Below are 18,282 nucleotides of genomic sequence, written 5' to 3'. Positions count from 1 at the left end.
TTTCCCAGTTTGCTCCCACTCTCTGCCTAGTGAAACGTACCCCAAAGCAGGTGTCCTGACCCTGTCATTCTGGGGCAGCCCCAGGGACAGGACACTTTCCACCTTATTCTATGACTGAAGAATGGGGACAGCAGTCACATTCCCCTCATCCTCCACCCTCACCCACACCTCAACCTCCACCTTCCCCAGACCCTCACCAGCCCCTCAGGGCACCGTCTGCCTCTTCTCTCCCTCTTGCCAGCTCTAAACTCTTGCAGGCTATCACTTGAGAACCAGAACTCTTCTGGTGGTTTCCTCTCTGGGTGTCCTGCAAGGAAGACCATGGATACACCCTCTATCTAGCTGCAGTGGGACTTTGAATCTAGGCACCAGTTGTTTGCCAGGCCCCAGCCTCCCTGATCTCTTTCCTCCCTCACAGCTTACCCGTCCTCTGGTCCGATTCTTCCGCTTGGGAATATCTTCTTCTAAATCCTCTTCTTCATTTCCTTCTTCTACATTTTCATCATTTTCCAAAACCCTCTGAAATGACAAGGAAATAGAAGCGTTCAGAAATAAAATGCAAAGGAGAAAACCATCAGAGGGTAATTTGGAGGGTGTTCTGTTTTGGTGTTGTTTTTTAACACAGTGAAGATGCTGCCATGGCTTGGGAAGCTAGGCCTCCAAAATGCTGGCCAGGAACTGGAGCTCTTGGCGGTACCAACTCTCTCTCCTGGGACCCTTCCAGCCATCTCCTCCTAGAACACCGACTTTTTCAACTCTTTTTGCCCAAGAAATGTTTTCTAAAAAGAGAATACTCTGGTAGGGGTACCCTTCTATGTGGGCCCAAGGTGTCTGATCAAAACTTACTTTAATGTAATGTTCCTTTTGTTCCTAAAGGGCCACCCCAAATATATGAAAATATGTTTCTCCTTTCCCTGGCATTCTGGAATCCTGCCCTGTTCGATGAAAATAAGTAACTTCCTGTTCATCTGACCAGAATTTGACATGAATGTGTTATTCATAATCTTCCATTGTTATTTTTTTAAGAGTAATGGATTTTCGTTATAGCACATTACTTGTAATGGAGCTTAAAGATCATAAATTTAATTTTCTCTCTCCAACAGCCCCGTGAGTCACACTACAGCAGAGAATCCAATTTCCATTTTACAGGTAAATAAACTGAGGCTGAAAACAGTTTCGACTGCTCAAGATCATATAGCGGAATCTATGACCAAAGCAAGGTCAAGTTCATCAGCTCAGAGATTCCCATTTCTCTCTCAGCCCCTGTGTCTGAGAATTCCAAGGCTTATTGCAGTACTTCCTATAGGACCTGAGCACCTCACTTGCTTTGGCGGAGGGGAGGAAAGGGGAAGTAAGGTGCATATCTCTAGGTTTAAGGGAGGGATAAGAGACTGTGGCAGAGGACCCAGCCCCCCGGAGTGGAAGTGGGATGAGGGGAAGGGGAGCCCATGGATTCCATGTCAGGAGCCCTGGGGGCTTCTTTATAAGCTCACTGTGTGACTTTGGGTGAGTCATCATCACTTCATGCCTCAGTTTCCCCAATTATAAAATAGGAACTCATTCATTCAATCAACAAACATTTGTCTAGGGCTGACTACATGGCAGGTACTGTGCTAGATCAGCCAAAAAATGGCTACGGTCCTGGCCCCAAGTGGACTCTACAGTCTAATGAAGGAAGGATAGATTCAAACAACATACATAACCATATAATTACAACTGCTATGAAAACCGTGACAGGGAAGTTCAAGGTGCTCTGAGAGGTTGTTAGAAGGGACACTTCCTAATCTGAGGTCAGGTAAGGCTTACCTGTGGAAGTGAACTAAGGAAGTTTAGATGTAAAAGATGGACAGAGACTAACCTTGGGAACAGGGACCAAAGGGAGGAGAGGAGGGAAAGTATTCTACTCAAAGGGAACAGCATAAGCAAACTCCCTGAAGCAGGGAGAGGAATATGGCTTGTCCAGAGAGCATGAAGAGGCCAATGTGACCAGAGCTCAGTGGCTCAGGAAGAGACTGGCCTAAGATGAAGCTAGAAAGGTGGGTAGGCACCAAATTATACAGGACAACAGCATTCACCCATCCTTGTGGTAATAGTGCGACAATCACACAAGCTATGAAAAGACTTAGAAAGCGGGACTTCCCTCGTGGCGCAGTAGTTAAGAATCCGCCTGCCAATGCAGGGGACATGGGTTCGAGGCCTGGTCCGGGAAGATCCCACATGCCACGGAGCAACTAAGCCTGTGCGCCACAACTACTGAGCCTGCGCACCACAGCAACTGAAGCCCGTGCGCCTACAGCCCGTGCTCTGCAAAAAGAAAAGCCACTGCAATGAGAAGCCTGTGCCCTGCAACAAAGAGTAGCCCCTACTCACAGCAACTAGAGAAAGTCCATGCACAATGAAGACCCAACACAGACAAAAAATAAAAATTAATAAAATTGAAAAAAAAGAAAACATTCATGCTGCTAAATAATTTTTTAAAAAAGACTTAGAAAGCAGCATGCATGGTACTGAATTCTGGTATCACCATCACTGTTCCAGTGGCCTCCTGGACAATGCCCTGGGCCTGTCCTCAAAGCAGGAAGCCCAGGGGTGAGTTTCCAGTGACCTCCTCCCATTGCCTTCTTGTCAGAGAGTTCCATCCCCATCGCAGGGGTCAGGATACTGCTAATTGCCAAATCCTCCCAAAGAACTCAAAATAGGTCTAGTAAATTCTTCTCTGGCTTCTCTACCAGGTTTATATGGGAAGCCATCAGCTGATAGCACTTAGGCTCTCTGGGCCAACCTTAGCCACCTAACAGAGGAGCAACGGCATCTGCCAGACACGACCTCTGGCCCACAGCTAGGAAACGCTGGCCCGGGTCCACAGCAAGTGTCCTAGCCTTCCTGCGCCTTGGCTTCCTGAACCGTAGGGGGGGAACACTAGTGAGAAAATGACAAGTCAGACGTTCTGCAGCCTTTGGTGAAAAGATGTAGCATAAATACAAGGTGTCGTTCTTACGACAACTGTTGCGGTTTGTATAGCCATCTCGCAAACTCTCTGGGTGTTGAAGTCATTTAATCATGGTAAGTTCCAAGCGTCTCGAATTTAAAGATCATTGCCTCTGGCATCTCAGCACAATTCTGATGCCACTCTCATTTTTTATTATGAAGGTATTTATTACCTGCAATATGGACTCTGGGTTGGAAGGTGAAAGCTGGTGAAGGCAGCTGCACTAGTCCCTAGACGTGCCACACAGCTTCAACACCCCGGAGAAAACTGACTTCTCCCTCCCTCTTCCCACTGGCTTCCCTGTGTCTCTAGAGCCTCTGGTCCGAGCCCCAGGCCTCCCATGTGACAGCAGCATTTCCTGTGTTTCTGCATTTCCTGCGACGTGGCCCTGACACCAGAAGCCTCTCTACACAACTCGGGAGAAGCCAGGAGTTCCTAACAAACAAAGCCCGTATTCAGGGCTCAGGAAGCAGAGGGAGCCTCCTGTATTAGGAATGAAGGCCAGGGGTGTCCAGCTAGAGATGCAGCTCATCCCCCGTGACACACTTGCATTCCCTGTCCAAGGACATTATCTGGAAAATAAACACATTTTAAAACAACTTTGCTCCCTGTTACACTAACCAGTCTTTACGGTGATGATAATGATCGTTTGTGGTTGTGCTTTTTTAAAAAAGAAGGAATTCCTCTTTTTTTCCTTTTTTTTTCTTTCTTTCTTTTTTTTTTTTGCGTATCAGAGGAATTCCTCTTTAAAGATTCCATTATCTCCAGCTGGAAGACTGCAAAATTCTGCTATTTCCCTCCTTGCGCTGCTGGCCCTGCATCCAGTCTCCTTTCCATGCAGCATCCAGAGGGGTCTTAAGGAAACACAAATTCACTGCCCTGGTTAAAATCCTCCAAATGGCTTCCTTTTTCATGTCGCATGAATCCAAGAGCCTCCTGCAGGTCTGGCCCTGCCCACCTCTCCAAGTGCCTCCCCGGCCCTTCCCTCCCTGGCACCCTGCTCCAGCCACACCAGCCTCTGTCTGTTCTTTGCACACAATGAGCTCAGAACTATCGCAATGCCTTCAAGAGCACTGTTCCTCTGCCCAGAAAGCCCTTCCCAGGTTCCTCACTTTGCTGGCTCCTTCTCATCTCACAGGACCGGGGTATAGCCCTTGTCTCCCCTGGGATGCTACCTAGAATCGGTCCCTTCTTATACTGAGCCTTCCTACTCTGTTCTTTTCATGGCATTTATCCGGAAATGCAGTTATTTTACTTGTTTGTTTACTTGCTTTCTGTCTGTATGTCACGCTACAAAATAAGTATGAGCAGAGGGGACAGGTCTCTCTTGGTTTCCCTGTTACCCCAGAGCCCAGCACAATGCCTGCTCAGACGAGGCACTCAATAAACTTTGATGGAATGAATGAATGAATGGAAAAATGAACAAAACAGTCCATTTGTTACATGTGCACTTTATTTTAACAATCAAAGCCAATAAAAACATGTAAACTCATCTGGCTTTTGGTCTTGGTTTCGGCTTCTAGCACAGCAGGTGGTAGGCCCATGCTTTGCATATAGCAGACATTCTGGTTACATCGGGGAGGATGGTGATGATGATGATTCGACAATGACAACCCGTATACTGGCCCGATGCTGCCTGAGAAGGACTCGAACCCACCGCCAGCTCGAAAAGGAAAGGGCTGCCTGTCTCTAGAGCATCAAGGCTTCTGGGCAGTGGTTCTGTCCCACTCATTGACTCAGTCAAATTACCCCAACTGAGCAAAAATACTCTTAACAGGCAATACAGATGGGACAGACGGTGACTTCAAAGATCTGAAAGTCCAAAAATGGGGGATAATACATGAATAGCAAAAAAAAAAAAAAAAAGAAGAAGAAGAAAAAGAAAGTACTAGGTGCCCTAAATGCCAGCGGTAAAAAGAGAACTAGGGGGTGGGGGGTGATCAAGAAAGGCTTCATGGGGAAGGTGGTATCAGGGCTGAGCCTAATAGGTGGGTGGAATTTGTGCACGTGGTGATGGAAGAAAAGGCACGCCAGATAAAGGGCACAGCATGACCAGAGGCACGGAGGGAAGGAGGCTGGAGAACAGAGGGAGTAAAGGAATCGTGGGAAATAAGCCTGAAAACTAGGTTAGGAGCGGAGAGAGGAGGCCCAAGAAGATCGCTCTCATCACTTTAGATTTATTTAGCGAGAAACAAAAGTGTTTTAGCCAAGTTTTTTAAACAAGGGCATGGCACAAGCAGCATTGTGTTTTGGGATGAAAGGTCAGCTATCAAAGTAGGACATGGTGGAGAGGGGACAGACTGGGGACGGGCAACTCACAGGAATCTGTTCACTCGTGCATCCACACAATAAATATTTATTGTGCACCTACTATGTGCAGGCACTGTTTAGGTCTTGAGATACAAAGGGGTGCAAGCAAGAGAGACAAAGATTCCTGCCCTTGAGGAGTTTACATTCTACTAGAAGAAAACAGAAAATAAACAATAGCATCATAAATCAGTAAATTATAAAGTATGTTAGATGCTGGTAAAACCTATGGGGAAAAAGAAAAGGAAAGCAGAGTAAGAGAATCGGGAGTGCTGCGGGGTGGAGAGGGCACAGGATGTGGTATTACATTCAGTGGTCAGGGTAAACGTCACAGAGAAGAGGAGACAGGGGCCAAAACTTGGAAGAAGGCGAGGGTGAGAGCCCAGCGTATGGGGAGAGGGCGTGAGGCAGAGGAAGCAGCCAGAGCACAGCCGGAGGTGGAGCGCACCTGGTGTGTACGTGAGTAGCCGAAGGTCGGTGTGCCTGGAGCTGAGTCAGCCAGGAAGAGAGGAAGCAGCGAGTCAGAGAGAGGTGAGAGGGCCGTGACTTTTTCTCGGAAGAACAGGGGCCAGTGCAGGGTTTGAGCACGGGAAAGGCTCCCTCTCAGCCATGAGCAGGGGACTACTTAGAAAGCAATCGCAACCGTTCAGACAGGAGGTGTGAGTGCCTTGGACCAGGGCAGCAGCGGTGGATGTGGTGAGAAGGGGCCACGCTCTGGATTTGTGTTGATGGCACAGTGGACAGGATTCCTGATGAATGGATATTGGGTGTGAGAGAAAGACAGGGGTCGAAGACAACTCCAAGGTGTGTCAGATATATAAGGGTTTCAGTCAATAAGGATCTTTACTAGGGCTGTAGGTCTGACAAGTAGAGGAGGGAACAAATATAAGCCATGTTGTGACGACCAAACGGAAAAGACTGGACCATTCATCTGAACGCAGGAATGGCGGAGAAGGAGGCCACATTCACTGACTCATTCAACGCCTTTATTGAGACCAGACTCTGCTGGGCACATGCAAGGCCCCGAGGGTACAACAGTGAACACGAAGGCACGGTCTCTGACTCGACGGAACCCACACACTGTGGTACTGACGAAGCAAACCAAACATTTTACTGGTAGTCATTTAATTACAATGTTAATAAATTAATATGCAAATATTAGATTGGATATAAAATTAATAAATATGTAACTGTATAATATATGTATAACATAAAATATATAATGTTAATATAAAGCATTAATGTAATACAAATGTAATTTAATTTTAATAATTTCATTATGTTTAATTATTAAAAACTACAATTTCATATTTGTATTCATTAATATTACTACGAGCTTCTGTGCCAACCACTGGATCCAACAGTGGGGACTCAAGACACATAATAAGACACCGTCAGAGTGCACCATTGTAATCCTGTGTGGGGACCCTGCGTGGTGGCAGCCTTAGCCATGCTGTGCACAGAGGGTGGTGAACACATGGGGACGGGAGCCACCAACCTGCCTGGGGGATGACTTCTAAACTGGCCTTGAAGGAGAGGTGAGTGGTGCTGGGGAAGGACAAGACAGCCGGTGAACTAGAGCTGAGGAGGGGGTATGAGGCAGGGGTGCGGTGGGGATCCCTGCGGGGGCTCGCTGCCCCAGACAACCGAGCTTTCCAAGCCTGGGCTGTGGCTGCTGGCTCCCGGGGGCGGGGAGGAGGACGCGGTCAGTGTCGCTCACCACTGTGTCCCCAGGACCTCGCACGGTGTCTGGCGCACAGTAGGCTCCAAAACCACGTTTTGAGTAGACTAACAGGGAGACCAAGGCCAGCTTCCCAGTTGTGGTGGGAAGTTGAGACGCAGCCCTGGCTCCTGAGACGATGACCAGAGCTGGGGCTGGAGTTCCGGAAGCACGACAGTGATGCTTGGGGGCCACCCCCAACCCGTCCTGCAAGCACAGAAGTACCTGTATTTCCTGGATGTTTTCCTCCTCCCTGGTGTCCGCCTTCTTCTCGATGCCCTCGCCACGAAGCAAGGCTTCCAGGGTGGTGCTTTCTGAGGTAAACCCATCTTTCTTCAGAGGCAACTCCACTTCTGAAAAACAAGGACAGAAAAGCAGTGTCAGGCCACTGGAAACAGGAGAGACAGGAGGGACAGGAAGGGTGGCCCTTCGGGGCATGCGGGAACCACAGCCCCCGGCAAGGATTCAAGATGCCTGCGATCTCTCCTCCGGGACGACCAGGGACACCGGAGTTCAGCTTTTCCATCTCCAGTTCACAGTCCCCGAGCCAGAGCGCAGCCCTGCCTGCTCCCTCAGAGACGGCGGAGACAGGGCAGAAGGGGCGCCCGCAGAACACGGGGTCAGACGGCCTGCGTCTCTGTCCTGCTTCTCCCACCCTCCGGCTCTGTGACTTTGGGCGAGGCGCTCAAGGATCCCCGAGCCCTTTTGCACATCTACAAAGTGAGGGTGACAATGCCCAGCACCCCACCAGGCCATTTTGTGGAGCACAAACGTGTTCCTTTACATTCAGGCGCTTTGAAAACTCTAAAGCGGTGCACCAATGTCGGCCTCAAGTTTTATTCTCCTCTCCCTCTATGCCAACTCTTGTCTGCCAACTCCATGACCTCCCCCCGGCCATGCTGGCTGCCCAGCTCCAGTCTGCTCCATGAAAAGCTATTTCAACCTCAGAGAGGCTGTTCTTATCAACTCACCAGGGAAGTAAAGGCCTCTGAAGCCCAGTGAAGAAAAAGAACGAGAGCAGATGCCTAACAGGCCCCTGATCAGCAGCTGGGAGCTGCTGGGGCGCTTGTTCTGAAGACATCAGAGTCTGATTGGCTTCGTGGGGCTTGAGATCATGGGGCCACCTGAGCAGTGGAAGCCAGTGCCGGCCCTGTCCATGAGAGAAATCGGAGAGAGAAACTGAACCCCTTTCTCAAGAATTCCCCCAACTCCTAACCCAAAGGAGGGTGGTTGAGGGTCTTTTGGTTTGTTTTGGGTTTTTTTTTTTTCTTTCTGTTTTTTTCATTACAAACAGAAACCTCAGGGCTTCCCTGGTGGCGCAGTGGTTGAGAGTCCGCCTGCCGATGCAGGGGACACGGATTCGTGCCCTGGTCTGGGAGGATCCCACATGCTGCGGAGCGGCTGGGCCCGTGAGCCATGGCCGCTGAGCCTGTGCGTCCAGAGCCTGTGCTCCGCAACGGGAGAGGCCACAACAGTGAGAGGCCCGCGTACCGCAAAAAAAAAAAAAACAACAAAACAAAACCAGAAACCTCAGGTACAGGCGATCATACTTGGATTTACTACAAAATATTCCTCCAACCTCTCCCCGGACCCTGCACTTCATACCCCTGCGATTAGATGCATAGTCCCTACGCTGTATTAGGTAAGATGGGTGCAAGACCATGAGGGGGTGGTGCCAGAGCAAACGGTCAGGGGAACGAATGGTCCACCTGTATGGAGTTTACAGAGGTGTGGACAGGAATTAGGGGACAAGGAATGGGGAAGCAGCAGGGCAGTTAACAGTGGGGGGTCATGAGCCCTGCTATCCCTGGAGGGACAGAGAGAGTGTGTTTGCAAGAACTGGAGAGAGACATGGAGAGCTCTTGGGCCAGAGAACCCGGGTACACACACCCAACCTCTCTCTCCTTGCCCTGTCTTCCTGCTGTGCCCTCCCACTGGCCAAGTTCAACCAGAAGCCAGAGGGCAAGGGAGCCTCACTGGTGCAGCCACTGAGGTCAGCTTCCTGGGGCACAGGGCAGCGTAAAGAAGGGCAAAAGGCTGATCTGGGGGAACAGACAGAAATAACGAGCACAACCAACCCGCGTTCCACTGGCCTTTATTCAAATGGAGCTCCACATTCCCCTTCTATCTCCTCCACCAGAGCCAGATGCAGGCTGGCCAGCCCATAAGAAAGGGTGCTCAGGCAGCCCATTAAAACTGAAGAAACTCACATCCATGCATGACCAGCCCCCAGGAGATGATGGTGGGAAGGAGAAACAGTATCTGAAGTCCCTTGAAAGACAAGGTCTTTGGGATTTTCTTACCAAAAAAGGCAAGGGCCTCCCTGGTGGCGCAGTGGTTGAGAGTCCGCCTGCCGATGCAGGGGATACGGGTTCGTGCCCCAGTCTGGGAGGATCCCATATGCCGCGGAGCGGCTGGGCCCGTGAGCCATGGCCGCTGGGCCTGCACATCCGGAGCCTGTGCTCCGCAACGGGAGAGGCCACAACAGTGAGAGGCCCGCATACCGCAAAAAAAAAAAAAAAAAAAAAAGAAAAGGCTAGCAGAGGATCCACCTCCATCAAGAAGTACTACCCCCAAATCAACCACCTCTGAAACTCATTCACCCACTTATTCATTCAACAAATATTTACTGAGCACCTGCTATGTGACAACCACTGTGTTAGATCTAGGTACATAGGAGGTGAACCAAATAGCGACCAACCCAGCCTTTAGATGGTTGACAATCTAAAGAGACAGAATTGGGAGATTGGGATGGACATATATACACTAGTATGTATAAAATGGATAACTAATAAGAACCTGATGTATAAAAAAATAAATAAAATTCAAAAAAAAATAGACAGACATTAAATGCTAAGTACAAAATAAATATGCAATTACAAAATGTCATAAGTGCTACAGAGAAAAGCAACAGGGTGAAATGTGAAGAAAGAATACAGTGCGGGGGTGGTGGTGTCTACTTTAGATCGGGGGTCAAGGAAGGGCTGTGTGGTGAAGTTACATCACACAGAAAAATAGCCAACTGTCTGCTTTGATGAGTTCAGAGTGTGCAGTTCCAGAGCCTGCTCCAATGACATTAGTCTTTCTCCCAAGTCACAAAAGGCTTCCAAATGTCTAATCTAAAACAATTAAAATATGTTGCCTCATGCCCTGTCCTCAGACAAAAGAGAACAGCTGTTCACCATCCCTCAGATTTATAATAATCATATATATTTTTTTATTTATGAAGTTCATATTTTAGTATCCCCCTTAGCCTTCTCAACACTAAATAAATCCTATTTCCAGAATTGCACAGTATTTTAGAGCTGAAAAGACCTTACAAATCATCTGCTTTAATCATCTCATTTTCTTTTCCTTATTTTTTATTTTTTTTTAATTTTGGCCACACCGTGCAGCATATGGGATCTTAGTTCCCCAACCAGGGATTGAACCCTTGCCCCCTGCATTGGCAACATGGAGTCTTAACCACTGGACCACCAAGGAAGTCCTATCATCTCATTTTATAAATGAGTCACCTGAGGCTCAGAAAAGTTAAGTAACTTCACCGAAAGCCACATAGCAGGACAAGAATGCAGCCAAAGGATCTTTCCTAGACACGGTTAAGATCGTGACAAGAGCCCCACCCATTGTATTCTTATTAGAAGTTTGCAGGCTCAGGCTGAGTCCCAACAAGCACTGATATGTTTGTGTACATGCAGAGTGCCTGGCACATAGTAAACATTCAAAATGTGTCAGCTGTTATTGCTATGTATCACTTAATCCCCACCGCCACCCAAGTGGTGAGCACACTTATCATCCCATTTCACAGATGAGGATGCTGCAGCTTAGGGAGGCTTAAACTTGCTCAGTATCAGACACCTGGTAAGGGGCAAAGTCCAGCCTTGACCCCAATCTGCCTCAGAACCCATTCACCTAATCTCTAGGCTGTATGGACTTCACTTTGCCTCAATCTGGTCCTTCCCTGAAAAGTCGTTTCCCAAACCTTTGTGCATGTTCACTGCCCTCCTAGACCACCTCCACAGTTTTCATATTTCGAGATAAAAGGCAGACCTTTGCTGAGGCTGAAGGCAGGTCTGTGTGAAGGTCCTGGGCTCTGTTCTATACGAACATCCCCATGGGGTGTTCACTCCGCACAACGGTACTGAGTTGTCCATCACTGGTAAACTCCTTCATGCTGCTCGTCCTAGCGCTTCTTCTGCCTCCCCCGCTAACCATTCCTCCATCCTGCTTTCCCATCATTCAGTCTACCCTGTTTGTCCTCTGGTCCTGATCCTCTGAGATGGGCACAGGGTCAGAAGCATGAGGGAGAAGAGAAGCAAAATGGGAAGAGTGAAATGGGCTCTCCTACACTCGAAGAGCTAGAAGGGACCCCCAACAGCATCTGGAGTCCAATCACTTAATGAGAAAAGTAGAGCACAGAAAGACACAGAGACTTTCCCAGGCTCACAGAGAAATTTAGTGGCATTATCCTTGCCTAATTACCAAAATATTTAATTGGCTCATAGAAGTTCTGCTTTCAGAAACGCCTGGAGTCAAACCCTGGCCTTGCCATGTATTAGCCAAGGGACCATGGGCTGGTTACCTAAACCTCTAAGTCTGTTTCCTTATATGTTAAACAGGGATGATCGTAGTACGTATTTCATAGTGTTGGTGTGAGAATTAAATATGGTAATACACTGCATAAAGAAACTCTGAGAAGATTCCCACAAAAACTAGAGTGAGAAACAGAGTGGAAAAGGAGGCTTACCAATTTTTGCTTTGCTTTTTTTCTATTCAAAACAAGATTCAAAATTAGATCATATAGTAAAGAGCCTGGGATGTTCTGTGTCCTATAAATGCTACATGTTATTATTATCAAAGTTTGAATGATTCTGATTTAATGGCACAGCAACGCTGTCCAATAGAAATATAATGCAAGCCATTCATGTAATTTTAAACTCTTTAGTAGCCACATTAATAAAAGTAAAGAGCAACAGGCACAATGAATCTTAATATATATTTTATCTAACCCAACATATCCAAAACATTATCACTTCAATGTGTAATCAATATTTTTAAATTATTGCGATATTTTACATTATTTTATTCACATTAAGTCTTTGAAATCTAGTGAGTATTTTACACTTACAGTGCATCTCAATTCAGATTAGCTGCATTTCAAGTGTTCCACGGCCACACGTGGCTGGTGCCTACCGTATTAAACACTACAGGTTTACAGAATTAAAAGCAACCTTTGCTATGATTTTCCTTCTAAAAAATGGAAGGACATTAAATATTCTCTTAGTGTTGTCTACTTGATACCCGGCTGAGCACCATTCCAGAACAACATTCTAGCCGACCCCTGGCAAACCCTCGTTTCAAAGCACTATGGGTAAAGCCTGCAAGGTCAGAGTGACAGGCTAACCAGTGCCCTCCCAACAAAGCAGCAGAGGGTACATTCTCTGGCTCCAGACCACAGGAGGTCCCAGAGGGAAGGAAAAATAAGGTAACAGGTCCAAGTTCTTGCACAATGCACGTCCTAGACACGCTCCCTATGGAGCCCTTAGGGATTTCATTGATTCGGTTTTATTCTAATACAGCTCATCTGGATAAAAGATTTAATCATTCTTTAAAAGCGTATTCATTTTGACCCTCGCACAAATTTGGGGACCGTATAACCTGACAGGAGCCATCAAACACTTAACATTAAAAGAAAATGGTCTAAAACACACACACCTAATTCATCTTTAAATTAGCCTGATTTTATACACATGGATACAAACCCACGGATCGGTACTCTCTCCGGAGCGGCAGCAGCTGTCACCCAAGCCAGCCACCTCCCCAGGCCCCCGTACGCAGCACTGCCTGCACTTCTAATTGGGAACAGAGATACTCCTTGGGTGACTTCCAGCACGATCCATCACACCAGAGACAGCTTCTGTGCAAGCTGAAGCAAATCAGTTTCCAAATAAGAAAAAACCTCTCAGACAAACAAGGATTGAAGCATAGAAAGTTTTGGAAGGAAGGAAGGAAGGAAGGAAGGAAGGGAGGGAGGGAGGGAGGGAGGGAGGGAGGGAGGAAAGGAAAGCACAAATAAAAGCAAAGCAAAAAAAAAAAAAAAAGAAAAAGTCACCAGTGAAGAGCAATGGCTTCTCCCCAGGGCTGTGGACAGGTCAGCCATCCTCTCAGGTGGAGTTCAAAGCCACAGGCTTTTGACACAGGTGCCCCAAGCCTGCCACCCAATGCACCAAATGCAAGGCTTCCACTGGGTTGTTGGAACCACTGAGCTCATTAACAGGATGCAGGCAAGACGAGACTGAAAGTGCAACATGGGAGCACGGTGAGTAATTAAATCCCAGGTCATTTAAAAATGCAAATGCTTGGATGTCACAGGCTCACAGAGCCTCTGACTCCTTGTGCATTTTTTGCCTCAGGATGGAGGACTGGGAACCTGCAAGTCATATATGGATTACAATAAAATATGCCATAAAAAAAACAGATTAAGACAGTTCTTCTTTGGGGACATATACAAAGAGAGGAGCTGTCTGTTAGCTGTCGAGTTTGCAAGAGATACCATCTTTGGGGAGGCTGTGCTCTGCCAACAGACAGACTGCCCCCAGGGAAATCGTGGTGAAACACCCTGACAAGGCACATCCATCCGTCCATCCATCACGGGCGTTCTCTGACGCAGGAGCCTGGAGATAGAGTTATGGTGCAAAGGAGGTAGAAACCCCACAGACAATGGCAGACAATCCTCCTGCTACATCACGAGTGCTCAGATTTTCTTTTTTTCCACCTGACACTAGTTTTTCTTTAAAAATACAAATGTGCAGTTTTCTCTTCTGGCCACTTATTATTTTGAGGAGTTAATCTCATCACATTTCCGTGGGTTTATACATCAACTTACACCAAGGAGCAAGAAGCTTAGGAATCATTTTTTCATTTATGCCCAACAGGCTCTCGGGCTCATGGGGAAGGAGAGGGGTATTGTTATCTCTCACCCTATGGAGGAAGAGATTGGAGGGGACCAAAGCCCTGATTTCCTGAGATGGTGGCAGGCCCAGGAATCCATCTGTGCATTCCTCAGGGGTGCCGTTTTCTCGGCTGCGTTTGACTCCCTGCTTTGTGATTCATAAAGCTCAAAACAGATGGGGTTCTCAATGAGGACCCATCACCCAGGCTGCACCCTGCAGGCCCTTGTCACTGCTTCTTTTAGGAGCCCAAGATATGCACACAACAGGAGGACTGATCATGGCCCCAAGAGCCCTGTGGTCCCCACTCTCTGCTGTGCCTACCCACTCACCCCTAAGCCAACACGCAGTGATGGGACCCTGGAAGCAGCACCCAGAGGCTGGCACCATAGATAAGCATTCCCTCACCCCTGAGACACAGAAAAACACTCACACTGTCAAAGGAAGCTCACCACTGGGCTGGTCAGCAGACCACGTCGATACAACTTAGCGGGAAGGTGAGGGAGCGGAAGGACGGTGGGAATGGACTGAGTGGTGAAATGGCTCAAGGGAATACAGATTGCTGGAAAGTGCAAGAAGCTGTCTGGGGTGAAATCTCAGCTCTTGTACCCTACACTGCACACTTGGCCTTGATCTCCTCATCTGTACAACAAAGCCCACTTCCCGGTGTTTTTACAGGGCCAGATGAGATCATGGATATACAGCGTCTGCAGAGGGAGGATGCTCAATTCATGTGAGCTCCCCGCTTTGCCCCTTGTAAAGTCTCCTTCTCCTTGTACTTCTCAGCAAAACTCCTCACCTTCCGACGCTCTCAGACCATCAGACGTGGTGAGACACAGCTCCCTGCAACTGGGCATGGGCCCAGGGGGAATGGAAGCGAGGAAGCCAAGTCTGGAGCAGTTAAGAGGACAGAGGAGGCTGAGGATGGGACTCAGCTCACAGGCCGAGATGCTGCTTCAATTCCAGGGGGGCCCACGCTGCAGATTTGGTAATCACAGCAGAACCATGTGGAAGAGGCCTTGCTCTGCTCATTCATTTTACAAATAATTATTGAGCACTTACTATGTACCAGGCTCTGTTCTAGGTGTTGAGGACACAGCTGTGAACAAGAGACAGAAATTCTTGCCCTCTAGAAGTTATATTCTAGTGGGGGAGAAACAAGACATAAACAAGCAAGACCCATAGAATGGCAGATGGTAATCAATGTTCTGGAGACACACAGAGCAGAGGAGGGGAAGCTGGAGCATCGGGGGTTATGGGAGGGCGGTTCCACTTTTAGATGTGGCCAGGAAAGCTCGAGCCTGAAGGAGCAGGAAGGAGGCCACGCGGCTAGTAGGAAAGGACGTCCTAAGCAAAGGAGCCATCATGCAAAGGCCCTGAAACTGGGGCCTGTCTGCCCAGAGCACAGTGAGCCAGGGAAAGGGTAGGAGCCCAGTTCAGAGAGTTCTGGGGCCTTGAAGGGCTGTGTAGGCCACTGAGAGAATGCTGACTTCTAATTCTGAAGCCATTGGTAGTTTCAAGCAAAGGGTGACATTACGATGCCTATATTTTTTTTAAATTTTATTTTATTATTTTTCTATACATCAGGTTCTTCTTAGTTATCTCTTTTATACATACTAGTGTATATCTGTCAAGCCCAATCTCCCAATTCATCCCACCACCACCACTACTGCCCCCGCCCGCTTTCCCCCCTTGGTGTCTGCATGTTTGTTCTCTATGTCTGTGTCTCTATTTCTGCCTTGCAAACCGGTTCACCTGTACCATTTTTCTAGGTTCCACATATATGCGTTAATATACGATATTTGTTTTTCTCTTTCTGACTTGCTTCACTCTGTATGACAGTCTCTAGGTCCATCCACGTCTCTACAAATGACCCAGTTTTGTTCCTTTCTATGGCTGAGTAATATTCCATTGTATATATGTACCACATCTTCTCTAGCCATTCGTCTGTTGGTGGGCACTTAGGTTGATGATGGCTATGTTTTAACAGGATCACCGTGAAGTCAGCTGAAGGAAGGTGAGAGCAGAGTGAGGAGATTGGTTAGGAGTGACTGCAGTAGGTGTGGAGCCCCGCCAATGAGCCGTTGCTTAGGAGAGGGCCCTGTCCCCATGATGCCTACGTCCTGGTTGCTGGATACAGCCAGAGGGCAGGCCCCTGGCCCCTGAGCAGGGGGCACCCCCACGCAGTGGAGGAGGCTGGGTGCCCAGTGCCAAGGGGCACAGGTACAGAGCCATACCGGAGCAAGTCCACAGAGGAGCGGTTCTCAGAGAAGAAGGCAGATCAGCCTAGGCCAAGGGCAGGAGAAAAGACCCAGCCAGACAGGCCTGGCCCAGCACCACGGGATGACAGGCATTAGTAAAACAGAGAGGAAGCCTTCCAAGTTTATCTCTGTGCTCTGGACAATGTATGCAAGAGGACTCGGTTCTGAGACACAAGGGGTGAGCTTGGGCAAGCTGTGGTTCTGGGAAAGGTAGATCCCACAGCCAGACGTCAGGTCTTTTCTCCTCAGGATAGAAGATACTAGACTCGGGCTTTTAAAAGACTCTAAGGCAGACTGTGTTCCCATTCTGGCCAGACAGCACACACTCTTCCAGCTGGACAGTGAGCTGCCTGCAATGAGCACGTGCTGGAGACAGAACAGGGTCGGCTGAGGCCCCCTTGGCCCACCTAGCAGCACTGCGTGGAGGTGGCATCACAGCGCCAAGTCCTCCAGCTCCACCCTCCCACTGGACCCTCAGAACAACCCCGGGAAACAAGCAGAGCAGCTGCCATTTCTGCATTTCAGATGAAGAATCAAGGCCAGAGTGGTTAGATGACTGACCCAAATCACACAGCCAGTGGGTGGAGAGGTCTGGACTTGAACCCAGGTCTTGTGATTCCTATTTGGGGCCTTTTCTCCTGCAGAGCACAGCTGTTCGACATCATGAAGGCCCCTATGGGCTAAAACCAAAGAGAGGCAAGATGGCAAAGCTGGGACAGGCCCCACAGGCCAGGCTGGGTGCTAGATGGGAAGGTCAGGTCAGCTGCCAAAGGCCCCTCCTCTCCCACTCAGTCTCCCTCATCCGTGCAATGGGCATGATGAGAGCTAAGCCACGTTCTTCAAGCTTGAGATCAGACACCAGGCACTTTTCTTTCCTTCATCCCTTTAATAAATCTTTGCTGTCCACCTACTATGTGCCAAGTCCGGTGCTGGGTGTTGGGGATACAGATGAAGGATTGGGTGGGCCTCTGCACTCAAAATATGCTCCTTCCAGCAGGGAGAGATACAAGTGAACAGGCCCTGGCGTAACAGGGCGACAGCCTTACAACCTATGCTCTAAACATGGCTCCCCCAGGTCCAACTGAAAAACCCAGCCATGGAAACTCTGCAGCAGCTGTGCACGCCGCCACCCAGCCGACTCCCAGCTGCCGCCCATTTCCTGGGCCAGCCCAGGCTCCCAGAGCCCTGCGAGACTCGAGCAGTGTCATAGGCCCAGGCCCAGTCCCCCGGACCCAGCGCCTTCCCCCAGACTGCCAGGAGGGCACGAAGCAGGGGCCAGAGTGGCCTGCCCACCTCTCTCCAGCTCACAAGGCCAACAAGAGCTGTGAAAAAGCTGCTGTTGCCGGCCTCCAGGGTGGATGGCTGCAGCTCTGACACGGCAGGAAAGAGATAAATGACTGGTCATTTCCCCCTGATGCACTTGAAGGCATCCATTCTCCCCACCATACCACGCTCAAGAAACCCCCTCGCAGAGACAGATAAGCACTGACATATGGGATGGGAGCTCAGCGTCCTTCCCCCTTGGAAGGACACAGCCAGACTCCTCTGTGGGCCGGGGGAAGGTCACGCTGTCCGTTGGCTCACACCTGGCTGGGGGCTCCACGGGTCCCTGCCTCAGCCTCCCCCAGTCTCGCCCACCCCACCTGGCTCATCCCTGTGAGGAGACGGGGAGGCGGGGGCAGAGGGAGCCAGCTGACAGGCTCATCGATCTCAGGCTACATGCTTGGCACATCAGCGGCCTTCCGTAAGTTGTTCCTGGGCTGGGAGGGTGCTGGAGGAGTCGGGGGGACTGCCTCAAGGAGAAGAGAAATCGCGCCGACCATCAGAGAGAAAACGGTGGAAGAAGCCCGGAGATTATTAAAATGTGGGCCATGTACAAAAGCAGTAGGGAACTAATTAAGATGCAGGATTTTCAAAAGCTGGGGAAGTTGGCCACAGCCTGCTCCCATCTGTAGAGTTCTGGCAGTTCAGTGCGGCAGGGACAGCACCCTAGGCAGGCGAAGCAGGCCTCTCCACTGCTGCCCTCGCAGGTGGGACTCAGGCCTCTGCCTGGAC

At 49.1% G+C, this 18,282-nt stretch overlaps 1 protein-coding gene across 1 annotated transcript in view; it reads right to left on the bottom strand.

The window, feature by feature from the left end:
- Positions 1-18,282, bottom strand: part of DPF3 (double PHD fingers 3) — a 212,403-nt gene that overhangs the window by 57,896 nt on the left and 136,225 nt on the right. The window contains 2 exon segments of the mRNA XM_060098008.1: positions 424-519; positions 7,242-7,369. Of these exon segments, the coding sequence (XP_059953991.1) occupies positions 424-519; positions 7,242-7,369 (224 nt within the window).

Source organism: Mesoplodon densirostris, chromosome 4 (genome assembly GCF_025265405.1).
Source record: "Mesoplodon densirostris isolate mMesDen1 chromosome 4, mMesDen1 primary haplotype, whole genome shotgun sequence".
Classification (NCBI taxonomy): Eukaryota; Metazoa; Chordata; class Mammalia; order Artiodactyla; family Ziphiidae; genus Mesoplodon; species Mesoplodon densirostris.
This window is presented reverse-complemented; position numbering and strand designations above follow the sequence as displayed.